The sequence below is a fragment of the Fistularia commersonii genome, chromosome 23 (genome assembly GCF_037954325.1).
Source record: "Fistularia commersonii isolate RoL2024-O1a breed Wild chromosome 23, RoL_Fcom_v1.0, whole genome shotgun sequence".
Taxonomy (NCBI): Eukaryota; Metazoa; Chordata; class Actinopteri; order Syngnathiformes; family Fistulariidae; genus Fistularia; species Fistularia commersonii.
The window spans coordinates 7341352-7363862 of NC_141306.1; the positions used below are offsets into that span (position 1 = coordinate 7341352).

General features: G+C 42.9%; 1 protein-coding gene across 2 annotated transcripts; it reads left to right on the plus strand.

Annotated features, from left to right (window-relative positions):
• The first annotated feature begins 874 nt into the window (after nt 1–874).
• Nucleotides 875–19221, plus strand: smurf1 (SMAD specific E3 ubiquitin protein ligase 1). 2 transcript variants are annotated; one of them, XM_086170433.1, is made up of 18 exons: nt 875–1133; nt 9307–9345; nt 10649–10757; nt 10963–11096; nt 11215–11280; nt 11410–11485; nt 11748–11959; nt 12073–12157; nt 12654–12800; nt 13994–14228; nt 14818–14921; nt 15289–15403; nt 15503–15681; nt 15817–15954; nt 16718–16838; nt 16990–17191; nt 18733–18817; nt 18896–19221. In XM_086170433.1, the coding sequence occupies exons 1-18, from the start codon at nt 1079–1081 to the stop codon at nt 18993–18995; spliced, it is 2202 nt and encodes a 733-aa protein (XP_086026559.1). In that variant the 5' UTR covers nt 875–1078; the 3' UTR covers nt 18996–19221. The 2 variants fall into 2 exon arrangements, with proteins under 2 accessions (XP_086026559.1, XP_086026560.1); XM_086170434.1 differs by having other exon boundaries at nt 18742–18817.
• The last annotated feature ends 3290 nt before the right edge of the window (nt 19222–22511 follow it).

The window sequence follows — 22511 nt, forward strand, 5'->3', positions numbered from 1 at the left end:
TGTTTTTTTTAGCCCTGCAAGGGATAAATAAAGGTGAATCAATTCATTTCACATACAGCGTTGGCAGTCTAAGCATACATCATTTACATGCCAACGGGAAAGCCTTTGACATTTTATAACATTTCTATCACGTGTGGTGCCTTACTCTAAGGTTGTGCCTTCTGACGCCAAAAGCTACCATCTAAAGTTTTTATGCATGGCATTCTTTATAAAGTGAGCATATGTGGAAATGTGGTAAACTATTAGCGCTTGCAGCCATGAGTAGCAAGGTACCTGCAGATCACCTCAGCCAGAGCGGGTTAAAGAGAACTAAACAGAGGTTGCCGAAGCAAAAAGAAAAACATGGACCATTTCGATGAGGAGCAGGGTCGAGGCACGGCGGCAAAAGCAACGGGGACGGGGGACAATAAAGGCCGGCATTTACGCCCAATCCAACGGGAGGCCAATGAGAGGGAGGCTGCAGGAGGGGGAGGAAAAAAAAAGGGCGAACAAAGAATTAGGTGAGTTTGACAGGGACTGATCTCCTTGGCAAACTTTTGACCTGGACTATGAATCCTAATAGTGTAAAAAATATAAAAATCAGAAAAGAAAAAAAATAAACAACTTAACACAGAGATTTGTAAATCCCTTTTCAGTAAATGACTCCAGAAATCCTATTTTTACAGCCGCCTTATCTACGAAACGCACGTATAATAACAACAATGGGAGACCTTTACGACCCGACAATTGGTGGCGATAGCGCTCCGACCGGCCGAGGGCCGCTAATAAACCGGAAGGAGATTCTCACGTGAACGCGCACGTTTCCCGAACGCGCGCACGTAAAGGGCTATACCCGTTAAGAATATGACGTCAGTACGTGCTTGAGCCTGCCCGAAAATGTTCTCCCGTGTTGTTGCCAGTGAGCGCAGGACTTTGCGATGAAATAATACCTCGTTTTTCTCCATGAAGGAAACTAACGGCGAGCCCATGGTCGTGAGCTTTACGCGTCTGCGCTCACGCTGAGTCGTGGAAGTAGCTTTTTTCGGGAGACTCCGAGCGGAAGTTTGTCTGATTCCCCCTTTTTTTCCCCCCCGGAGTGATGTCGAATCCCGGGACTCGAAGGAACGGGTCCAGCATCAAAATCCGCCTGACAGGTAAAAGGAGAGGGAGGGCGGGGGTAGGAAAAGTGACACCGAACGGAACCGCACGCGGTGCCCGTTTCGGCTGGAAGAACCGAACCGCGGTTTTATTTAACGACCCCCTGCCCACCCACCACTGGGGAGACATGTCGAAGCGGGACTGGGGCTCCCGAGTCGGCTCTGCCCTAAACATCCGGTTTTTTAATCGGAAAACACTGCATTACAGTTGCTAGCATGTTAGCTAGCATGCTAACCACAGAAGGACGAGCCGGAGAGCAGCAGCTCCTCCGCCCGGCTCGGGTTTTACACGGCGGGGGTTGTCGGGAACATGGACGGCTAACAGATACACTCGGCAACCTGATGAATTGCCATTAGCCCGGTGGTGTTAGCCATTTTTAACACTGGAGTTAATGTTGACCGCTAACGCCCGATTGCTACACCCAGTTTTTGGGAGTGGGGGAAAGGGGGGTGACCCGACCCGAAGCATGACCCGAATGTACCGGCCGAGGATGACAGGAAATATTGAAAAGCAGTCTTAGAAATAAGGGAAAAAAAACAGTCGCGGTTGATTTGACGTGCTAGTCGTATCGATAGGTATTTTTGTCCCTGTGTCAGCTGGAGGTGAATAAATGTCTGGGCAGGATGAACTTAAACACCGCCGAGCTGGACACGTTAGCACTTTGGGGTGGTCATCGGATATATCTGCGGTTTGGACGCTCTTCTGCAGGATATACTAGCGTCTGCCTGTCGCACACACACACGCGCACACACACACACACACACACACACACACACACACGGAGCTGGAACAATGGTTTTACACTGTAGCCAGTGTAACCCCACTGGTCTCCTAGGGGCCTCTATTCAAATGGAAATGACCTCTCTGAGCCGCTGGGCAGACGACTCGGTTTTCCTCTGATTCATATCGGAGCAAAACACAGCTAAGCATGGGTGTTTGGTTGGAAGACACAAGTGTATTTGGGGAAATATGATTTCCAAAGAAGGTTTGAATCGCAATCTTTGATTAAGGGCTCTGCTTTACTGTACTTGTGCTTATTCTTCCTTGTTGCACTGTTGTGCCCCCTCTGTGACTTGAACATGGATGGCCTCAGCATTGTTTATAACTGTTTAGAAGATAACTTGATCTTATGCACTCATTTTCATTGCATGCATCACATATTCGACCTGATCATTATTATTCTTATATCAATGATGTATATCACCACATACTAACGTCACCAGTCTCCTCTGTAACTAACAATATTCCAAACAATGCATCGGTTTGCAGAACACCTCACAACTACACTGGAAGGAAAAAAAACACTAAGATGGTCTCATATGAGTATTGCCAAACTGTAACATCTATATAGTTTGGAGGTTGTTCTTTTTTTCTACTTTTGTTTTATTTTCAACAAATCATGTAGTTTATAATGTAGTTAAGGGAAACGCCATCACATCTGTGACGTCCTATATAGAAGATGTGGCCAGCTAATGTTACCTGTGTTTAGAAGCTGGACCGGTACCATCTTGTGCAACATTTTTCATTCAGTCACATGACTATTGAAAGTCCCTGGAATCCTAAATAAATGAATAGATAATGTCACCGGGGACACACTGAAAATCAATTTTTCATGTTGAAAGTATTTCTTTGAAAAAAAAGTTTGTTGTAATCCTTTGTTGTAAGCTCTACTGATTAAGTGTGTGCTACTGTGGTGTTTAGATGTTTATTAATATTGGTATCACACTGCAGTCTTTTAAGTTCTAGAAGTGTTATAAATCAAATGTAATTACTTGTAGAAAAGCACACCAACAAAGTGTTTACAACTAAATGAAGTGTTTATGTGTTTTGGGGGGCGCTCCTATGATTGCGTGCATTTGTATTTGTGTGTCGCCCAGTGGCTCATTATTTCAGCTTCAATGCAAACAAGGTTATTGCCCCCGACCGTGCCCCGCCCCCACAGGTATGAGTGGAATTCTAATTGGCCGAGGAATGTGTGATGAGCCAATGGGAGTGCAATGCTGTTCGGCTGGCTGACGCTTTGTTTAGTCTGTCAGGGAGAGGGCTTGTTTAGCCTACATCAGACAGGCTCCTGTGCCTGTGGCAGGGACATAGACAAAAACTCTGCAGGCCTGATTCTGGTTCAGATTACAAAGACCGGCCTGTGTTTATGGACAGGTGTTCACTAGCTAAGCTGTGATTGTGCATCTCTAGTGGATTTCTTTTTCTAATGTCTAAGCATTGTATTGTAGTGAGGTCCGCTAAAATGAGGACTGATAGTACAAGTGTTCTGTTTGACTTTTTCCCTGGTTTATCATGTCACTCTTAGAATCTTGTTCAGATTACTTTATAGAAAGATGAGTGCAAAAAAGGCACATTTATTGACACTCCTCTCCTTATGTTTCATGAGAACTATAGGGCTCTATTGATCTGCTGTGCCAATCATTTGTTATACCAGCTTCTGGAGATGATCTCAGTGGGGGGTTTAACCTGGACCAGTCGTCAGTGGCTCATAGAGCCACATACAGAGACAACCAACCATTCACTCACTCATTCACACCTATGGACAATTTAGAGTTCTCATACTGACTATTGTTGGACTGTGGGGTAAAGGCAGAGAACCTGAAGGGAACCCTGGCAGGAACCAGGAGAACATGTAAACGCCATAAAGAAGGGACCACTCTATCTGAATCAAAGTGAAAACATTCTTGGTGTGAGTGCTAACCATCACAGTGTTATGCCACCCAGGTCCATCAAATCAAAACAGTTATTTTCAGTGTTATTAAGGGACTGCAGCTCAAAATGCAGTGTGCATGTGTGTAGAAAGACAGATAGGCAGGGGTGTTTTTTTTTTCTCTCACTATGAGAAACCTCTTTAAGTGGGATATATATCTTTATCAGTGGGGACCAATGACACCTAGCCAGATTTTTCTTCACTGCTGAATTGACTCAGCAGGCTGGGACATAGCTGTGTGTTGACCTGCACCCTCCCAGAAGCAAAACCATTCATTGCCATTAAGCAGACAGCATGTCTCTGTCTGTTCTGCTTCAGAACATCACACAATTCCTCCTAGTAATTTCAGTTCTCCTCAGGTATTAAAGTTAATTCAATAAATGTAAGCTTTTTATTCTTGTTGCAGTTCCAGCTACAAGGCAAAACAGATAAAACCCCACCTCCCAGTTGTGGTTCAACAGTATAATGAAATTTATATAATTTCCCTTTTAGAGCACTTTGCAATGTTGTTCTAAAAAGTGCTACACAATTGAAGTTCATCATTTATTGCTATTTTCAGCTTTCCTTTGGTCATCTTTTGCTTATTTCTCTCCTGCGGCTGTTTAGTAACTCATGTAGTGACCAGTCGTGGTATGTAGCCGTGGTACACTCCCGCGCTGAAATGAAATCTACTCCAACTTCTCACTGGGTAAAATTTTCTTGTGTTTTTCTTCTCTGAAAGGGGCCTCAAAAGAAACAGGGGAAAAACCCCTCCTCAAGAGTAATCCTTTCAGTCTGCAAGTCCAGAAGTTTAGATCTAGAAAGGACCGGGAGAGGTGCCCTCAAAACAACCTCCTGATTCATCATTTCAAAGCAAATATTGTTTTTTGGAGCGTTCTTCTCAGTAAAGCCAAATTGTTTTTATGCAAACGCTTTCTAGGTTGAAGCTTATTTGCCGGATCAGTATTTGTATTTTTGTTTCGTGCACGCTCCTGTTTGTTTTGAGTGAACATTGATGGACCTTACGTGATTTGACTGAAAACATCGGCATGTTCACCCCGATGCAGGGTCTTTTTGAGGACTGCGCTATGTTATTAAGACTTGTTAATACAGTTTCCGCTATGGATGTAATTCATCTGTTAACTAAACATGTTCAGTATATATGCAGCAAGGTAATGAGTCTTATGACCAAATTTGGTTCTTAAAATGAAAACTTCAGTGTGGAAAGAATCAATGGGAATTTTAATGTTCATTTCATCAAAGCTGAAGCACTAACTGTTTGGGTGCCAGATACCTGAACCGAACGCGCAAAAATACAAGTCAGCGTCAGGACAGTGGGTGACTCAGGACACGCGGTCACAGGAGATGGGAGGGAAGAGACTGAATGGGGACAGAGAGGAGTAAAAGCCTGGAGAATAAGTAAAGAAAAGGAGCGAATTAAGGGCTGCAGAAAGTAGCTCAAGTGTGTTTCGGCGAGTGAAAGGGGAAATGGTGCTCTCTTAGGAAGCTGCATAAGCGCCTCTAATCCTCTCACCGACTGATTGAGCCTGCAGCATGTGGGAAAACACAAAACACACGCAGGCATACAAAATCAGTGTGGAAAATGTTGACACTATTATGTTTGATAGAGTGTCTTGATATTTTTTTGAAAGATATTTTTTTTAATTTTTGCGTATTTGACTACTTATATGTAACTGAGACATTGGTGGCAATGAGTAAGGAAGCCCATTTGTCACCGTGAGTACGTGTTTGAATCCTGTTTTGTTTGGTTTGTTTTTTAGGGCGACAAGCTAATTGAGTTGTTTAATTTTTTTTTTCTTTGTTTTTTTAACCTGGAGGATGTCACATCGACTTTTTTTTTCCCCTCTCAAATCTTACACAGCAGGTCACTTAGGTTCACAACTCTGCTCAGACCTGCTATTAAGATCAATCTCAGCGGTCACGTCACAAAGACCACATTCATAGGTGGTCCGAGACACACTTGGTTTAGGCTTTTTATGAGTTTTTGGTATTTTATTGTTACCATTGCTTCTGCAGCTTTTGCAAATGTCAAAGTCCCATCAAAATATATAAAGAGCGTGTCAGATGTGACGGAACTGAGTCCGTGATAAAACCCCTTATCTCATTTTCTGGTAGATACCTATTTAATTTTACAAGGCCTTTAGTGTCTTCTGGAACATGTCAATTGAAAAACCCTACGTGGTTTCACTGTTTTGTATGTGCATAACACTGAAGTAATCATGATTCAGTCTTCATCACTAGAATCACATTCTTTCAACTGAAAACTCATGTACTGAGAGCTTATGTTCAGATAATTAATAAATAACTGGGTCCAGATTTATGACTGCCGGAAAGTCTATACAAGTTGACCTGTAGTGGGTTTCCATTGGACACATGTTTATGAGTTCAGAGCAGCTTTTGGTTTAGCATATTCATAGCATGTAAGCTAAAGCTTGTTGTATCCTTCTGTGTTGGTCTACATGGATCTTACGTCATATTTAATGAATTGGAATTCAAACACCGTTTCATGGCTTTGGCTGAGCTGCAGTTGCATCACAGAGTGGCATTTTGGTGCTTAAAGGTGCTTCATGTTACAGCTCTGCACTTTTATTTTGAAGAGAGGAGGCTCCTCTGGTTGTGCACGCTGATCTGCTCTTGGGTTTGCATTTGAATTCATCCATTCCTGTCTCTCCTGCTGCTGAGAGCCCAAGCAAAACACAAAACCCTTGAAATCTCAACAAGTGTTTTAATCCTCTCTGCTTTATTTTCATTTCGACATTGAAATGAATGATCAGTAATGCTGATCCACAACAAGCTCATTAGGCCCATTTTGACTTCCTTTTATGGCTGGCTGTGGGAGTGGATGCAGGTTAGTGCGGAGACACTCTGCTGCAATTTGGATTTACAGGTCTTCCACACGCACGCAGGCACGTACACTAACACATATTTCAATGAGATGAAAAGGCTGCATTCTCCTTATTTCTCCTGTTGTCCCCAGACACACTTCCAGTCTAGTTCTAAGACAGCAACTAGCACAGCAACCAGCACAGTCTCATTGGGCTGAGTCATGTGAAGATTTGAACATTCCTTCCATCTTCTCCGAAGCACTTGATTTTAATACCTGATGTAAAATTTAAAGAGTCTCTGAATTGCATCGTTGGATTGTTTTTCAGAAATATTTCAATTTTCTGACCCCAAGAATATATATATATATATATATATATATATTTTTTTTTCTTTCCTGAAGGAGTTGTAATCTTGATGCAGCAGCGGCACACTTTTTCTTTATCGTTCTTGTACTGATGCTACTTGTTCCCTCGAGGTGGGATAAATGAAATTCCACCACTGGCTCCTCCCATCTCTTGGGTTTTCTACAAAAGCTGCGATAAACGCTGAAAAAGAAAGTTGCAGAGAGGAAACTGAGAGCCAGCTGAGCTTGTGGCTGTCTCTCTTTACCAGTCGTGACCTTGGCAGATTAAGGAATTTCCTGAGATGCAGAGAAAGGGTCGGTCACATATTCAGTGCCATGGAAGAGCTTGTGAATAGGCTGAAAAGAGAGACAGGGCGAAACTCTGGGTGTCCCTGGCAAGAGGCCGGAGGCTGAAAGGGCCAGGAAGCACCACGATGACACTGACAGAGACCGTCTTCTTCTGCTGCGGGTGTGAAAGAGGAGGCAGGGGCAAATAGGAAATTTGATCCTCTTTGTCTTGTAGCTATGTTTTCACTCATTGTCTCTTGTAAAGATGATGTCTCAGTGTGGAATGTGTGAGTCAAGAAATGGAGAGATGGACGTGCTTGATGAGGAAGAGGGAAGGATATCCTGCTGCCATTCTCCATGCTTTAATCACAGGAAATGGACAAGCCTACAGCAGACGTGTCTTTGCCACCACATTCACCACATCCTAAGTCCAAAGGCTGATTCACTCCCTGCCTCCATGACTGTCTTGGTCACCTTCCATCAGCATTTCAGTGGACCGCCTCATTCGACATAGATCAGGAGATAGTTTGTTTTCCGAGCCATGGCAACCCCCTTGATCTGGGCAGTTCGGAGCGATATATTTACCACAGTGAAATGCTTTCATCAGTAACAGCGATGGGTTGTGTATGAACCGTACACACAGACACACACACACACCATTTCATCATGGTTGACTTCTACATCGCTTTAAGTACTGCGTTATTAAGGTGTATGCTCAGCAGTCACTCGAGCAAAAGTCATAGTCTAATTTAACATATACATAAGCGTAAAAAAGTCAAATACCTTTAATCGTGTCCTTTTTTTCATATTTGGTTTGCGAGTATTTCAGAAATTCATCTTTTGAAAAGGGAAATGCAGGTGTTAATCGCTCTGACATTTTCTTGCCCACTCAGCTAATAGATTAATCCAGAAAACAATGCACAGATTATTCGGTAATGACAATAATCAGGTTTAGCGTCAGCTGATTCTGAACGCAGAGTTTAAACAGACTAGGAAAAAAGGCTGCACGTGTCTCAAGTGTGTCATTATCCACTTTTGGCAGGCTGCTCTAGGTGTTTCTATGCAGTCACCGGATGTACAGATAAATGAATTGTTGAGAGAAACTGGCTCACAGGAGCGACTTCACTCAGACCAGATCATCTGGAGACATTTTTCAACAGGATCACAATGCAGGTCGCTACTAAGCAGATCATTCATAAATGTCAGTTCGTCTCATTTCTACAAAGCTTTTCTACACAGCCGAGAGCTCCGGCTATGATCTAATCTGTAAACGAGGAATATCAGTGGTCAAATGAGTCAGAAACAAAGCTCTCCTGAAAACAGGTTCTGTACGAGCGCAGAAATTGTCTTCAGACATAAATATACATTTGTATGGTTTAGAAGCTGCTCTCAGTTTGATGGCGGTGTGATGGAGTTGCACATGCTTGGAACAAAAGTGGTAATTTGTCTGGACTGGCCTCCCACCCCACATTCATCAGATTTCAGCTCCTGATCCCACATTGCTGCTGGCCGTGACCTCACCACCCGTTCGACCCCTGCAGAAACAACCCATTTTTGTTTCATACAATGTTTCCGCTCAACAAAATTCACACAAAATAAACTTTATACACTGCTCACACACTTTGACTTTCCAAAGGCTCGGTCAGCTTGAGGTTTGATCTCTGTGTCGACAGTCACTGATGATGTGGCAAAAACATTCTAATACCCTGTCTTTGTGTGTGTGTGTGTGTGTGTGTGTGTGTGTGTGTGTGTGTGTGATGCCCTGACATTGGCCTTTACTTTATGCTCTGACGCTGACTGTATGCCAGCTACGTTTTCCCGTTCATTACAGTCCTTTGACATTTATACATAATTCAGACCTACATTCTTTCAGCTCAGGCGTTATATTTTGTGCGTGCGTAAACATACATTTGTCGCTGCCCACACACTGCAACATTATTTACATATTCATCTGTGGCATTTTGTTCATAATGTTTTCTTTTGTTTTTGTTTTTTGCAGTATTATGTGCCAAGAACCTTGCAAAGAAAGATTTCTTTCGTAAGTATCTATTCATCGGCCACATTTTCATATACTTGTGTGCGTGTGTGTATGCGTGCGTGCTAAGTGCGGGTGGGTGGGGAGGGCCCGACTGTATCCTTAAAGCTATGATGTTAACAGTGCTGTAATTTAAGTCATTCACATTTCAAAAATGCCGTCATAATAAGTCCCACAGTTTTTTGTTTGTCTTTTTTTAATTACTTTTGAAACCAAAGACCGATGATAATGACGTTCAGATGGGCTATGTTGTAATCCCAGATTATATTATGCAGCTCTTTTAGCTTGTTTTAGTCATTTAAGTTCTCATTCATCAGTTATGCATAAAAATACTGAAAATTGCAATCTGAAAAGTCTGAAATCCCAAAAATCATTATTACGTTATGAAAACGTTTTCTACTCTCGAGGGGGAATCAAAGGAAGTTGGGAAAAGTTCTTTTGAAATGAAATCCCTTCCATGGTCGACATCGTTGCAGCTGTCGATCAATGTCCAGCCTGTGTTTGAGTATTTGGTGCAGTTCAGCATGAATCATTCGTGAAAATGACTTACATTTAGGGAAAGGACAATTATTAAAAATGAAATCTCTCAGAAAAAATGTGCAGGGTTCTGCTTGTATTAAGAAATTATATTTTGGATTAAATACAGTTTATAGCCCTGTAAATTATGAATGGAAGTATTTTCAAAAGGAGGACGTGGACTTTGAGAAACAGTGTTTTGTGGGGCAAAACTTCACATATTGCAAAGATGAGTCTACGACTCCCGACGGGGCTTTTTTGTATCTCCAGCACGATTCACGCAGATTCCGCAGTACTGCCACACCAGTGACTTCACTGTTACATGTTGTTTATACCGAACCAAACAACACTGGCCTCTGCACGTGAGATTATACTATGTCCAGCAGCAGGGTCTCTGTGTTGAATTTCCTCTTTCACTGTTCCCACTGTAATTTTCCACAGACATGGAGCTTTCAGCACATCCATTTGCTCCTCTGAGACAGAATGATCTGTCCCTCTGTCCTGTTGCTGTGCACTTCATAGAGACAGAAACAATAAAACAAAAAGAGATTAAAGAGACTTAAATGCCCCAAAACTTGGGCATCCAAAAAAAAAAAAAATGCAGCATTTTAAGAAAAAAAAAAGCTCTTCATTTGCAGTTACTAACTTTGCAGGGGTTTATTTATTTATTAGATATTAAATGTTCGCATTTGGCCCAGATTAAAATGCAGAGAGTGGAGACCAGAGATCACTGCATCATTACTGTCTGTCGGATTTAACTCAGTGAACCGATCAATTTGAATCCATACAGGCCTGCCAGATCCTTTTGCCAAGGTTGTGGTGGACGGATCAGGTCAATGCCACTCGACAGACACAGTCAAGAGCACACTGGACCCCAAATGGAATCAGCACTACGACCTGTGAGGCTCCCTCACCCCAGTCATATCTGCTCTGTCATTTACTTTTTTTTTTTTTTTTTTATAAACCACCTGGTCTAAAAATAAGCTATTAAGTTAGCATGATGTAATTCGTGAAATCTGTGTTGCATGTTTGTGTTGTTTGATTCGAAGATGTGTTAAAATGGCAGAAAGTGAAAGAAATCTGAAAAGGTTTCTCGTGTCGTAGCTACATCGGAAAGACAGACTCCATCACCATCAGTATATGGAACCACAAGAAGATCCATAAACGACAGGGCGCGGGTTTCTTGGGCTGCATACGACTTCTTTCCAATGCTATCAGCCGGCTAAAAGACACAGGATGTAAGATTCACTCCCCACCCTCCCGATTCTAATGTCACACAAATCAGAATATAATTTGTCGATTTTCGTTTCAAAATCAAAAGGAGTTTATGTTTGTAACTGTATGCTTTTCTTGCAGACCAACGTCTAGATCTATGTAAACTGAACCCCTCGGACAGCGATGCGGTGCGAGGGCAGATTGTAGGTAAGGCTTGGCGCTAGGATGTACTTCCTTGTCTTTGCGTAATACTGTAAATATACATGCGAATTTTGAACGTTCCTCCTAAGTTTAACACTTGCTTTCTCCTCGCTAACCACTCACTCATTCTTCCAGTGAGTTTACAGACACGAGATCGCATCGGCAGCGGAGGCCCCGTGGTCGACTGCAGGGGACTGTTGGAAAACGATGGGTGAGTGTGGAAAAAAATGCTCTTGTGTTATTTGATGTTACGGCATGGCGCAGCCGACAGTTTGCGCCCAAAGCAGAACTCGCAGCTCGCACTGTTGCGGGATCTGCGGTGTAGTTTGCGTTGTATCATCATTTGTATCCTGAAGAACAAAGACCGCTGTTCTGTCATGTGATTCCAGCATAAAACAGGAAACTCGGTGTGTGTGTGTGCGTATGTGTGTGTGTGTGTCTGTGTGTGTGTGCGCGCGTGTGCGTCTGCACAGGCCTGTGTTTGAGGGGTGTTTCAGCGAAGAGCCGCTGCCTTACTCCGACTCCACCGGTGCTGCGGGCGGTGGGAACTGCCGTCTTGATTCTCCGAGTCAAGAGAGCCGGCTCCAGACGCAACGAATCAGAGGGCAGGATTCTCGAGGACATGGCCACACCCCTCAGAACAGACCCCACGGGCACCAGCCGCCTGATCTACCAGAGGGATATGGTTAGTCAAACACTCTAGCAAAATCTATCACATCGTGCTCTACCAACTTATACTTAGTCTTGATATTTCTGTGCTTTTTTTGTTGTTGTTGTTTTGTTTTGTTTTTTAAACAGAGCAGCGAACAACTGTGCAAGGCCAGGTGTACTTTCTCCACACACAGACAGGTGTCAGCACCTGGCACGACCCCCGGATACCACGGTACGACTACAACTCGCTCGAACAACGTCTCGTCGAAACATAAGCAGACGTTACATAATGGTTAAATAAAACCGTCTCCAAAAGCCGGGCACTTGCAACAACAAAGGAAAAGGATGGAGACAGATATTCCAAAAAGGAAGCCCAGAACAAATAAATACACCCATCCATATTTAAGAACGTTACTGCGTGTAATGATACTTGGACGGAAAGATTACGCTTTTTTCTTTTTGTGAATGTTGAAGACTGTCTACGACCCCTGATCCGGGAATTCTTTTGAGAACCCCTTATGTTCTTTTCCTGCGTCCCCCAGGGTTAGAGTTGAGGTTAGTATATATGAGTTAAGAACATACAGTATGCGGGGTTAGAGCAGTCGCGGCGTGTGCTTGTTCAGCCTTGTTGAAGGCTTAACAACTTGAAGGCGCACGGGCTTAAAGGGCAGCACAGAGGATTTCTGCTGGCTGGAGTCTTGAGTCTTGAGTACTTCTTCCCGGTGCAGGGATCTGGCCAGCGTGAGCTGCGAGGAGCTTGGTCCGTTGCCAGTGGGCTGGGAGGTACGAAGCACCGTGTCCGGCCGGATCTACTTTGTGGACCACAACAACCGAACCACGCAGTTCACAGACCCACGCTTACACACCATCATCAGGTAATGCATATGCATGTTGGACACTGAATATGACATGTACTTTTGATAGAAAATTAAAATAACAAAGCTGCACCGAAGCACATTTAAAATGTCTCAAGGAACGTTTTCTTCCACAATACTCCACATCAAGAAGATGGGGCCCAGCAATGCAATACTGAGAATTGGCATCATGTTGATGATGCGACACAGAAACTTTATCTAGGTGTCCAACTACATTCTTGCTCCCTTGGATGATCTAAAAGTTTGACGCGACCAATTCTGAAAACAATCCTCAGATTAAAACTAGGAATTATTTGTCACTTCATGTCAGTCAGATATGTGTTAGCCAACCGAAGTCTGTTCCCCTACAGACAGCAGTCAAGATGAACTGTGTCGGGACAACGGGCTTTGAGTCGGCTGATGTCCAGCCCTTTTTGCACGGACAGGGCAGACTCCTCTCCAGTTGTTCAAGAACTTCATCAGCACCAGTAACTGATCCCAGGCACAAATGCGGAAGACAAATGTTCCATTCCTTTGCTGGTTTTCGTGACATGTTCTCTGGGCTCCCGGTCGATCAGATGTGTTTCCAAACAGCTGGAACGTGCTTCTAAGTCGCCTCAATTTTGAAAAATGAACATAAGCAGATGCCGCAGTTTGATGAGTTAAGATAAAAGCCTACGCCTTTTTATGCAGAAGTAGTTCTTAGCAAGACAGACCAAAACATATTTGTGTGTGAAATATGGGAGCATTAATATCTTTTAGCAGGTAGAGCAAATCTTAAGCTGCAGTATAATAGGCCAGACATGGACCACACCTGGGTAACAGACATCTAAGACCTATATGATAAAAACCTACATGGCTTAAAGTCTAATCTGGTCATGTCATCTGTCGCTGCTGGGATGCAGAACTCTGAATCTGAACATGACCTACTAACAGTCAACAGCTCTGGTGATAATGCTGGATCGTGTGATATATATATATATATATTAGGAAATGCAGGCTTACTGTAGATTTAGTTGGGCTGGTTGAACACAGTATATAATCCACTACATAATATATTTCTAAACATCTCTCTGAGAACTTCTCTGCTAAAATTTATTTTGCTCTGCAGTTGTTTTTTTTCTCCATTTTCGTGCATCCACAAACTCTAACCCTTTCCTCTTGTCAATGTGGTCTCTTCCTGGTCTTTCCCCTCTACCTCTTCCTGTCTCCAGCCAGCAGTCCCAAGCCAAGGAATCATCCCAAGCCCCTCAGATGGATGTGGGGGGTGAAGACGTGGGAGGCGGAGAAGTAGGCGGCGGCGGCAGCGGAGGAGGAGAAGGAGATCTGGCGGCGCGCTACGAGAGAGACTTGGTCCACAAGTTGAAGCTGCTCCGCCATGAGCTGTCTCTGCAGCAGCCTCAAGCCGGCCACTGTCGCATCGAGGTATCCAGGGAGGAGATCTTCGAGGTGGGTACCAGTGTAACGTCAGGAAAAGCAAATACACTTTTCCCACCTATCAGATTCTCTGTCCATACATGTTTGTCCATACATGTTCACATCAATCGTCAACATGCCGAAGGAGAAGCTCAGAGAAATCCCGCACCCTTTAAAATGCAGTGTTTGACAATATTTTGTAAACATTGTCCGAAATGAACATTTTACTGAAAGACGCCAACATTCACATCCTAGTCAGTCAGAATTTCTGAGAAGTTCAGGGAGCCGTGCGATGAATTTGGTTCGCGAATTGTAAACAAACACATCTGTCACATAAATGGCACCGAATAGGAATGTATTGACTGTCCTGGAGTGAAGTACAGTGTTTACTTCCCGTGAATATTTACATCCGCACAACAAATCCTTGCTCCGTGTGAGTCAGCAGCCTATTCTCCCAACCACACTCTCTCTCAGAGCTGAACAGCAGCTCCACTGCCTGAAAAAACAAAAACCGATGTGCACTGGCGCAAGCAGTCATGTTGTAGGTCACTCACTGGTTATCTTGCATGAGATAACCCTTACGTCTGTTAATGAATTTGAAATGTCATGTTTGCGGGTCCAGGAATCCTATCGACAGATAATGAAGATGAGGCCCAAAGATCTGAAGAAGCGTCTGATGGTGAAATTCAGAGGAGAGGAGGGCCTGGACTATGGAGGCGTGGCCAGGTGACAGTCTCTTCCCCCTTATTTGAGAGAGTCAGTTTTATATCTGCTTTTTTTTTGGGGGGGGTGCTACTGTTGACTGTAGTCGCCAAAGGAGTGACAGGCTAAGAGTCCATCTCTTCCTCAGCAGTAACAACAGATAAATGGCACCTTAATGCAGCGCCTGTGATCGAAAGCCTGCAAACTGACTAATAAAAGTATATGAGGTTAAACATATGAAGCCTGTTATGGATATTCACTGTCAGTTTTTTAAGAGTTCAGAAAAACAGTATCTTTGGCCTTTGTTTTAATTTCTTTTTATTTTTATTTCATTTATTTACCACGCTTCCCTGGAGATTGGGTTTTTGATAACACTGATGGTTGTCTGTAGGGAATGGCTGTACCTGCTGTGTCATGAAATGTTGAACCCCTATTACGGCCTGTTCCAGTACTCTACAGACAACATCTACACATTACAGATCAACCCTGACTCCTCTATCAACCCTGTGAGTGCACACAAACAAACACACACACACACACACGACTCTTTCCACTCGACCTATTCCCTGATCCACAATATTGCCGTCTGTCTCTCTTCATTTCAGGACCACCTTTCATACTTTCACTTTGTGGGCCGGGTAATGGGCCTGGCGGTGTTCCATGGTCACTACATTAATGGGAGCTTCACGCTGCCCTTCTATAAACAGCTGCTAGGCAAGCCCATCCAGCTCAATGACCTGGAGACCACAGACCCGGAGTTGCACAAGAGTCTCGTCTGGATATTGTGAGCAAACACACCTGCACACTTTGAATTTCCCTGCACTGCCTTTCAGCAAAGCAGTTCTTTTTTTCCAATGCATATGTTGTTAATGTGTAACATTCAAATCTGCCTCATTTTAACATCCTCTCTTGTGGGCAGAGAGAATGATATCACCTCAGTACTCGACCACACGTTCTGCGTGGAACACAATGCCTTTGGCAAATTCCTGCAGCATGAGCTCAAACCTAATGGCCGTAACATCCCAGTCACGGAGGAGAACAAGAAGGAATATGTGAGGTAAAGATTGTGAGATTTTTAGTTGGGTTTTTTTTTCCAATACAGGTGAAATATATCCCCCAATCTGTTATAAAAAACTGGATTTAAACTTGAATTAAAAAAAAAATGTTCATCAGTTCCAATTGCTGTCACACATTATCAGTATATTTGTGTAAAATTAATAACTTCTTTTTACACACAAAAAATGAGCCCATTTCACCTTGATAGTCAGAGGATATTAATAGATTTTCTGCTTCAGCTAAAGTTTATCCCGTGTCCATTTTCTTTTACAAGAGACTGGAGCTGAGCCTGAATTTGTGAATGTTTAAAAGATGACAAATTATGCACTTAAATTGATTAAGATTCATTGACCGGCTTGTTTAAAATCTGTCTCGAAACTTTGAACATCTTCCTGAATCATTGTTGTCGGAATTGAGTTTTACATAACGGAAGAGATTACAGAGCGCTCACAGTGGGTTACCTGGTGCTATAAAGGACACAAACATTGGCAACAGTTTTACCACTCCCCATCTCCAACTCCCAACTGGTCACATGGCAGCTGATCAGCTGTGATCCAGCTGCAGTCTTAATCAATAACAAACAAAAACCTGCAGCATTTTTGGAAGTTGCGTTTTAGTTTCCATATTGGGAGCAAAGCCAAGGAGAGGCTTATATTGTGATTTCAGAGCAGTAATGCAACTTTAAAATGATTTTCCAAAATAATGTATTGAATGTAATCTCTCTGGAGCCTGAAAATATAACCTGTTTTTGTGTTTTTTTCCAGACTTTATGTGAACTGGAGGTTTATGCGTGGAATCGAAGCCCAGTTTCTGGCACTGCAGAAGGGTTTCAGTGAACTCATCCCTCAGCACCTCCTCAAACCTTTTGACCACAAAGAACTCGAGGTAGAGCGTCTTTACTGTACCTTAAAAAACTCATGACTGAAGAGATGCTACCTTCTTATTTGCTGTCATTGGAGGACTGTCCAGGAAAAAAAAAATCGTTGAGTAATTTTTTTTTGCTCAATTAGACCATTTCCTTTTCCTCTTAATCCAGCTGATCATTGGTGGTTTGGGAAAGATAGACCTGGCAGACTGGAAGACAAACACCCGCCTAAAGCACTGCACAGTGGAAAGCAACGTGGTGCGGTGGTTCTGGCAGGCGGTGGAGGACTTCAGTGAGGAGAGGAGAGGGCGCCTGCTGCAGTTCGTCACCGGCTCCACCAGGGTCCCCTTGCAGGGGTTCAAAGCGCTGCAGGGTGGGTCATGCACCGGCTCACTGACACAGCCGCGGTGTTTGGTTCTGATGACAAATGATAGCCTCGTCCCACCTTCTACTCTGATTAGCCGCACATTATAAAAAGGAAATGATTGCGAATGCCTCGATCGCAACTCTCCGAAATGATCACTTGATTTATCTGACCCTGATTGTTGCATAGACTTCTTGCTGATGTATCGATATCATGGAATAATGCACAGTAAGATCTAGACTAGTCGCATCCCAGCCTTATACAAAGAAGTATTCATAGACTAATCACAGTTCGGGATGTCTTGGTTTCCCACCTTCTGTGTTTGGAAGCTAGAGCAGCGGCATGGATCACGTCACTGATCGGCTTGAAGGTCATAGCGACACCTGCCTGCACAGCTCACTGTATTTCTGGCGCTAATATGAGAAAATCCAGTTCAGCTTGTTTTGATAATTCAAGCCTTATAACTGAAAAGCCAGAGAGATTCATAGCGAAGAATCCTTTCATTGCAGTGTGAATTCAGTTGTAGGAATGGAAGTAGTTCCATACATGCTGAGATTCTGAGCAGACTTTTATCTGGAAGTTCCCTCCGACCGATAACCTTAATCAAAGGAAACCTATATAGAATTGAGGGCCGTCTAAGCAACAGAGAAAGAGCTTTTCAAAACTATGAGCACACAGAGAAATTCCATTCAGTTACATAATTCATGAGCTGATATTCAGCAACTCACAGCAAAAAATGTTGCAGATAACAAGCTCTGTAGAAGAGAAGAAAAATATCTTTCTTTGTGGGAGCATCCCCTTTTAAGTCTAGAAGTTTTTGGCTCCAATTTGCAGCAGGGTTTCTTCACGCGAGCTTCAAAACTAGGCGAGACTGACATTGATAAGTAACTATTAAGTCAAGTAATTACCCAGATTTGAGTTAAATCTGGCACCATTTGTATGTTCGATTGAAAATCATTTCACTGGATTAAATCTGACAGAGAGAGAAACATGGAAAGACTAGAAAGTTCTAGTCATTTTCTTATGTTTGTTACTTGATGAACTACAGTAGCATGCTAACACCATACAAATGCTAACAAAGACCATACTTTAAAAGTGCCTTTGGTTAGTCAAAAGTGAATGAGGCCACGTTTTACAAGTACTTTTCAAGGCAGGAGAGTTCTTGTTTTTTAAGCAATTGAGTTTTCCAATTACGACAACCCATAATAGTCTGTCTCAACTTTTTTAGCCGCTTGTTTCATCTGTGTTTCAGCCTTAGACGGTTTGAAGTGGCACCGACGGGGTCCTTTTTCCTGTAGACAAAGAACCCCGTGTCTTATTTTGCCACAGGCATTATGTTCCCATGAATAAGAATATCTAAAGGACGCTACAGTCACATTTAAAATAGCCCAAATCTCAACTTTTGCAAGCGTAATCATGCTGTCCTTATCATCTGAATTATTTGGTGTTTCTTAAGGTCAGGGCTGATAAATGCCACCTGCCGTCTTCAGATTACATGTCGTGCTGTGCACCAGGGTAGATCAGTGATAACTAGAATGTATGTGTGTAAGGTTCTACAGGCTCCGCAGGACCAAGGCTCTTTACCATTCATTTGATTGACGCCAACACAGACAACCTGCCCAAGGCTCACACGTGGTAAGGAACGGCTAACGTTTGCATCGTTGATGTGTTCGCCCCACCGAGATCCCTAACGGTCCCGCTCTGTATCTCCAGCTTCAACAGGATAGACATCCCTCCCTACGAGTCTTACGAGAAACTTTACGAGAAACTGCTGACGGCTGTGGAGGAGACCTGCGGCTTCGCTGTGGAGTGACGAAGCCATGACCAAAACTGCATTAAAAAACACAGTTGCACTTGCATTCAGATATATTAACATTTTCAATGTATACACACACAGAAACACACGCGCATACACACAAAGAACATCCAAGTATACGCAGTGTATACTGAGAGGCCAAGCATGACCGGAACACATGCAGTCTGTCTCCACCTCTGCACTACAAACTGAGGGGGGGGGGCTCAAGGAGGAAGCACAACCATGGGGGGGGTGGGCCGGGACAGAAACAAGAAGTGTTTTAAAGATTTTTTCAAATGTTTTGAAGAAACATTTTTATCTTTCAGTTTTAACAAGCTATGATGTCAATTCCTCAGAATGTCTGCCGCCACTGATTCTGTCTCCTGTCACACACTCGAGCCTGCGAACAGAGACCCTCCAAATCCGATGTGCAGAGCGAACAAAGCGGAGACTGATTGTCTTTCTTCCTGACGAGTTGATTGATCGACTAGTATTCACGCTTCATGTTTAACCACTGTCGTGTATCCGAATGTGTAAATATGTGTGTGCATGAGAGGTAGTGTGAAATGCAAGCGTGCGTGCGTGGGTGAGTGCCTGTGTGTGTGTGTGTGTGTGTGTGTGTGTGTGTGTGTGTGTGTGTGTGTGTGCGTGCAGCATGGCACCTGGTTATGCTGTTAAAAAAAATAGATCAAATGAGCCTGCTTCTCTGTTTTTGGTAACTTTTTTTTTTGTTTCTTCCGTTTGTACCTGCGACCACTCTGATCCACTCTGAAGTTTATTATTTATTGATTACTGACCAAGCTGCTATTAGCTCGACGTAGAGCTCACACTAATCTCATCACCCCCCAACCCCGCCAGAGTTGAATGATCAATTTGTTCGCAAATCATGTAGCCCACAAAGTTTTTTTTTTTTTTTTTTTTTTTAACAATCATGTTAACTCCGAAATATTCCTGTGACCGTCTAGAAACTGTTAGTGTTTTGAATATGATGTCACAAAGATCAAAAAGGAAAAGGGACTGACCTTCCCTGCGCCTGAATTTTCAAATTTTTTGAGGTCAGTTGACAAGACTTGGCATTTTTCAAAATGAGCCGTGGAAATGCAAAGGAGGACTCAGCTTCAGGAACTTTTTTTTCCATTCTATGTGATCTGTATAATAAAAACTTGAGCCTGTCACACATCGAATTCGCAGTTTTCAGCAACCCATTTTCTCCTTTGTGGCGCCGGCGTGTTTCTGCCCATTTGCTTTTTTTTTTTCCCTCATTGTCTGAATGGTTGAAAAAGGTTCACCTGGGTCTTGTACGTCATCTCTGTGAAAGACTGCCGTGAATGAACAAATAAGCGTTTGCAGTCGCTGGGCCATCACAGATATGAATGGAATCAAAAACCTCAATTCTGTGAGAGAAAGGAGGGAAACTGTTTGGGCTCCCTCGCTGATTGAAGACTGTTAAGCAGAATCTTTCAATCTACATTTTCTAGGTTCTGAGTTCACTATGTTATGGATGCGAGAGTATTGTAACTTACTATGTACTAAAACATTTATGAAATACAGTGTAAATAAGATTATATTAAAAGAAATTAAATTGAAAATAATTCCTTTGTGTTGTGTGAATTTTTCCTGTGCAATAAATTAAAATATAAAATCAGTGTACAAAGAAATTACACCAAAGATCTGTCAGGATCAGGAGCCGTCCTTGTTTTCAGGTGCATCGTCACAAGTCGATATCACATGGATCGCTTGTCTATTTGAGTTGATAGACGGACACTGAGCAACATCCCCGAGTGCCATGGCAACGGGAGGGGCCCTACCTTCTTGTTAAAATGTGACTGCAGCGCCCTCTGCTGGCCAGTCGTTAGCAGTAGAGGGAGAAATTTCCCTGACAGTAAGTGAGCGCTTTAGACCTCATGCATTGCCTGATGGAATTTGTCTTCGATTTTATTGCCGTTTATACTATTTGTCCACCAGCATTGTGTTAGACAGTTGATTTGATAGTCGTGCACGATGTTCTTTTCCTTTCTGCTGCTCGCTCAGGGGTCGCCACAGAAAATTATCTGCCTCCTTCGCAGTCTATTCTCTGCGTCCTCTCCTCACACCAACTAATCACATCATGTCGTCTTCCACTCCACTCCATAATGCTGCTCTTTAGTCAGCTTCTAAGCCTCCTGCCTGGCTGTTCCAACCTCGCATCCCCCTACTAACTTATTCATTATCTGTCCTCTGTACATGTGCGGGAACTCACGAAGTTCCAACCACGAACATAAAGATCACACCATCCATTTCTAGTTTCAGATGCATCACGATTTGTTTTCCTCCAGTACATTCCTAACAAACACCTCCTAAAATATAAGTACCATGATAGAACGACTTAAATCATCACGTCAACCAACCAACTGCCATTGTCCCAACATTTAGATCTGTGCTCTCAGTCCAAGCCCCAGGGTTTTCCTCTTCCCTCTCTGATACACATTCCCTCTCTCCTTCTCCGACCCACAGTAGCCCAATCTCCACCAGCACCCTGCAGATTATTAGCAACACTGGAAGTTGTTAACCTGAGCCTCGACCAATCTGGTATTTAAGTCATAGGTTTATGGTCTGGGATAGGTTTAATGTTGGGTGCCCCCCTGGCACAGCCCTTTGCCTTTATCAGGGCATGGGAGCAACTAAAGGAGAACAATGACTTAGTCAGGCATGATATATCTATTTATCACATGATAATGGACTATTTGTAATGAGTGTTGCTGTGATATTTATTTGTCTTTGAACTCTGAAGGGGATATGTCATATATTAACAGGTCTTTGCATTGTCGGCTAATGCTTTAACTTAGGTACAGCACAGTTGATGAATCTAATCATTTTCAAATCATTATTTGTGATTCAGAATCCATGAAAGAAAATTTGGTAAAGGAATTTAGCCTCATCTACTAAATTCAGTACAGTTTGGACAGCAAATACATTTGTTTTGGGATGTCTGTTTATCAGAACAGAGCCTAAACTGCCCTTTGATGCCCAACCATGAATAGGTAGTGGTAACATTAATTTCATAGTTTGGTAAAACATTCAACTAGTATCAAGGATCACTGTGAGAGATTGCATTTTATAAGACTCATCCCACACACGTCTTGTCTCTGAACCATGGGGGCATTTTATGTCATCTGTTCACCTTAGAAAAGGCAGTAATGCACATTTTATTGACAATCTTGTCCCACGTGATGTACAGGACAGGCTTGCTGAATATTATGGTCTTTGATTTACTTTATGCACAATATTAAAGTCCAATAAGAAAAATTACATGGACACTGTTCTTAACTGCCCGCTTATGTTAAGAGCACAAAGTGTGACCGGTACCTTTGTATTGAACACAGGATATACAATGGAGATGATATGTTGAGTTTGTGGGCGTGTATTCTTTTCTACATACATATCTACAATCCAGTTGACTGACTTGGCTTTACCATTGGAACAAAAGAAAAAATAATCCCATACAGGTTAAGTACATAAGCTATTCGCTGGCTAACATGCAGGATACACAATAGT